The 4,593-nt window shown below is 40.4% G+C and overlaps 1 protein-coding gene across 2 annotated transcripts; it reads left to right on the forward strand.

Moving 5' to 3' along the window:
* The first annotated feature begins 164 nt into the window (after positions 1-164).
* LOC111666590 (voltage-dependent calcium channel subunit alpha-2/delta-1-like) lies at positions 165-4,589 on the forward strand. 2 transcript variants are annotated; one of them, XM_023421971.2, is made up of 6 exons: positions 165-215; positions 377-506; positions 1,251-1,363; positions 2,249-2,331; positions 2,644-2,723; positions 4,451-4,581. In XM_023421971.2, exons 1-6 carry the CDS (start codon positions 191-193, stop codon positions 4,485-4,487), a joined length of 468 nt encoding a protein of 155 aa, XP_023277739.1. In that variant the 5' UTR covers positions 165-190; the 3' UTR covers positions 4,488-4,581. The 2 variants fall into 2 exon arrangements, with proteins under 2 accessions (XP_023277739.1, XP_023277746.1); XM_023421978.2 differs by lacking the exon at positions 2,644-2,723 and having other exon boundaries at positions 4,451-4,589.
* The last annotated feature ends 4 nt before the right edge of the window (positions 4,590-4,593 follow it).

Here is a 4,593-nt window from a genome sequence, read left to right on the forward strand (position 1 = left end):
AATGACTGATACTTCCCATGACATTTACATCACCAGTGACTCCAGCCTCTAGGTTTTTATTAAAAAGTGTTTGGATGCTCAACGTAAATAAGTTAAAGATGGTCTATTGACTCATACATGACTCATTGTGGGTTTTTGCTTTTCATTCTCTGTGTCTAGGTCAATACTCCAGCAGCTCTTCTTTGGTCTCATGTTCCCAAACCTTCTAGAGGCAGGTGAGCAATAAAAGCTGTGACTGTGTAAAAATGTAACCGTCAGCTTTATTTAGATAAGACAACAGTATTTGGCTACCCATCTCTTTTCAATTTTAATCCCACCACGTTCTCACTAATCCTCTCCTGTATTTTTCTTTATTAAACCTGTCTCATATTTTCAGTGGAGTCAGCAGATGAAGACATACCAGATGCCATGTTTAAGGAGAGCTGTATCACAGAGCAGACTCAGTACTTCTTTGACAATGATGAAAGATCCTACTCAGGTGTCCTGGACTGTGGAAACTGTTCCAGGTATGTGCACATTTTCTTCATGTGCAGTATACGCTCTCATATCAGTGGTTTTCCCTATTCATATCGGAAATGGGTTGTGTTATTAAAGATTTTCCACCCCTTACTGTATCTTCTTCCTGGACATCCTTCTGTTTAATGGTCTGTGGGGATGGCTCCAGAATAGTGTTAGTTTCCTGGCCTCTTCTGTTTTCCAGCCTGAAATCAGGCAGCTGTTTTCTGATGAGTTCTGATCAGACACAGATTACCTTGATCTGTCAGTGACCGGAATTACAGAGGGAAGCACAAAAGCCCTTTTATCTGTTTTTCTTCCTTCTCGCTCTGGCTGTACTTCAAACTCACAAATACACACATTCACGGACCACTGCACATTTGCTTTGCTCTAACCTCCTTTTGTGTCAATTTGGGCTGTCTGAGGGGGTTAAATATGGCTGTAATTACTGGGTATTATGAGTCCCACGTGTCTGGTGTTTTACTCCCCAATGTTAACGACTGCAGACACAGAAACTTTCATGACCACCATAAAAAGCCAATCCCAGAAGGAGGGAAGAGGTATGGATGTGTATATATGTGCACATCTGCACACATACCTGCATGCGTGTGCAGGCTACACTGTGTACTCTATATGTAAATGCAGTCTACTGTAAGGGGATTTATTATTGCATGTCAACTAGAGCTGCATGATACCCTTGCAGCACAGGTGTATTACTGTATGAATACAGACTAAATGTGTGTTTGGCTCTCTAGGATGTATCGTGCCGAGAAGCTGCCTAACACCAACCTGGTGTTCCTGATCACTGATGCCAAGGCAACGTGTTTGTCGTGTGACCCCAGACCGCTACGACAGGCTGAACAACCCTGTATCCTTTCACTCAACTCGTAAAAATCGAACACAGAGTTACACTTCCTTTTTACTCTCCAGCCCTCCATCCATCACTCGTATGACAGCAGCGCTTTTAACTCTCAATACAAGGACACACACCTAAGGAGTTTGCAGTAGGTCCCTCCTGAATGTTCACGGGTGAACAGTAAACCAGATGCACGGCATATGAAAGCCAGTCTCGAGTTACTCCCAGATTACATTTCTTTGTTCAAATTCATCTGGGCTGCATGCTGCCATCAGGATGAATTAAGGTTAAGAGCAGGGGTGTGTTTGTGTGTATGTGCAATGTGTGTGTGTGTGTATGTGTGTGTATATATTCAGGATATCTGTTTGACAGATGTGCCTTGAATGTAGCTTCCTGCTGGTGTAACAGTAAAGGTGTCATCATCAGAGGTTGCAATGATGTCACAACAGGGGTCTCCAGTTGCTAATAATGACACCACTCAATACACATAAACCCCTGACTTACATACAATACATCCATATGCCGCTTTAGCACGCTAAATATATATATATATATATATATATATATATATATTTAGTGTGCATATAAACACATATGACATGTCTTAAGCTTTATACTGCTTGACCACATAAAGTAGCATGTCTAATGATTTCTATGACTGCCCTTTTAAAGTTTATGTTAATCTTTTGTGTGTTAATAGAAGTTCAGCAAATATATGAAGAAAAAAATAATAATAATAACAATACATCAGGGTATTTTTAGCCAAGGCTGATGAGTTGGAACTTCATAAGACTTTCTGGCAGGGAGGTTAACAGACAGAACATCATTTAACTGTTGTTGTTAAAAGTGTTAAATGTGCACTGCTGATTGTACATTTTCCTGAGAGTCTGTGTTCAGCTGAAGGTCCAGATCCATGCGAGCTGGCTCAGAACCCCAGATACCGCAAAGGGCCGGACGTGTGTTTTGACAACAATGAAGACGTAAGAAACAACCACACATGTGCCGCTGTGCAGAGAGTATTGCTGGAAACAGCGTTATTAGTGAGGTTTTGCAGTTGGCCTCTGTCAATTTCTGTCTGGTTTTAATCAGCATTGGGCTTTCTGCATAGATTCAAAGCAGTGTCGGCTGCCTGCTCTTCCACTCTGATCCACACTTGATTTATTCATTTAATTTATTTATTTTCATCACTAGTTTGTCTTTATTTCCGTTGCTTTATATGATCTTTTCACTCATCACCTGTCATTCTTGTTTTATGATTATGCATCCCAATGGCTACTGCTCTTCTCTGGTAGGATGAGCCCTTGTGCCCAATCAGCAGAGGTTCTGCACTGAGCTCAACACCGCTCTTCTTGTTTCTGCTCCTGAGTTCTGGGTTGGTGTCTCTAAAAGCTTCACTCCTCACTGCCCTGACACTAAACACAGACCTTACACAGTTACATTGTGCCTGGCAGGGGCAAATCAGGCATTACAGTGACAAGTCAATCCTCACAGCTGGTTTGATGTCATGTAAATTTAATATTTATTTATTTATATTTGTTATGTAATATTTGCAAGGTAATATCTGGGTTATTACCCATTTAACCTAACCCATCCCAGTAACATGGACTCAGGCTTATCCACTTGAATAACTCTCACATACACATAGATATTTACTTACATTTACACATTACTTACATATGTTTATATAATTTATGTGGCATTTACCCTTTTGTATTTTTTTCATACACATTAAAATAATTCGAGAAGGAAATGGCCCACCATAATAAGTAAATAACACACTGTAATAACAAATGGTTTGGATTGATTTCTTTGTTACATGTTTATGTCCCTAACATGATGCTACGTCTTTTATTCTATTGGCATGTTGTTTTTTCTTTTTACCCTGACAGATGGAGAGCAGATTGAATCTTGGCAGTTAAACGTGTTAAATCGATATAATCATAGCACACCACCACCACTCGATAATAGCAGCACAAAACTATGTATAAATATATCTGCAGCCATCACTGTTTTATTCATCTCTTAAATGCTGTGTCAAACAAACATATTTCAGGAATATAAAAGCACATTCGGATATGTTTTGCCTTAAATGCGGAAGTATTTTAGAGTTTCAGGGATTGCGATGTAACATTAAGACCAGATAAAGTAGAAAATGAACTGATGTCGATTCCCTTGAAAAAATCTAATGGAAACTCGTGGCTAAATCAGTAAAACAAAGGATAAACGTGTGTGAGATCATTGCATCACCACCCAACTTTGAAGAGTTTATAAGACGTCTAAATATTTTGAAAAAATATTTCCCATATCTTTGTGAACTCAGCCTTTCATTGTGTTGTGAAGGCGTAGATCACACACATAACAGGCCACTAATTCATGTGCCTGTGTGTTTACATTGTGCGGAGGCTGTGCTAGGAAGCAAAGGGAAGGGTAGGAATAGCTCAGGAAGTAGATGAACAGAGTAAAAGTAGGCTGCGTCCCTTTTTCGCTTTCCATCTGTCCCATTACTTTTGGCTCAGCTCCTCATAGGAAGACAGTCTGTGTCTAGGCCGGTCCATTTTGTCACTGGGGTAAACAGAGGAAGCTTCACATGGCTTTCTTGCCCTTTGAGCACAGAAGACTCCCACCTCTCTCTCCTAGGCCTTTGGCATGCACGGATATCCTGAATACTCCCATCAAATACAGAACAGCCTCACACAGCCATAGCCAGGTGTATGTTCAAACATACACATGAACAAATAGCGAAATGAGGGCTTGAACACCTCTATTACTGCAAAAGAGCATTTAAATGAAGAGTTAATTTTGGAAAATATGCTTGTTGCTTTCTAGCAGAGAGTCTTTATGCTAAACTAAATAGACAATGTCCTGGCTCTAACTCTATTTCCCTAAAATGCCGAACTGTGCCATTAATGTGACAGGGAGGCTTATGTGTGTGATACAATACAGTAGGATATAATAGAATAAGTTATAAAATGATCTTGAACTGCTTCATAGAAGAAGTAGTGATGTTGTTGGCTTTGTAGTCGCAGTGTAGTTGTAGTAGAGCTATTGGATGCAGGAGAATCTTATCCAATGTATTGACTTACGTGATTTGTCCAACAGGAGGATGATTCTGATTGTGGAGGAGGGACCTGCCTAAGCCCGTGTCTTTGGCCAATGCTCGGACTCCAACTGCTGCTGCTGTGGCTCATCACATCTTTACAACACTCATGACCCCTACATACACACACACACACACACACACA

This window comes from Seriola lalandi, unplaced genomic scaffold (genome assembly GCF_002814215.2).
Source record: "Seriola lalandi dorsalis isolate HSWRI2012SDOR001 ecotype SW California unplaced genomic scaffold, Sedor1 jcf7180002003026, whole genome shotgun sequence".
Taxonomy (NCBI): domain Eukaryota; kingdom Metazoa; phylum Chordata; class Actinopteri; order Carangiformes; family Carangidae; genus Seriola; species Seriola lalandi.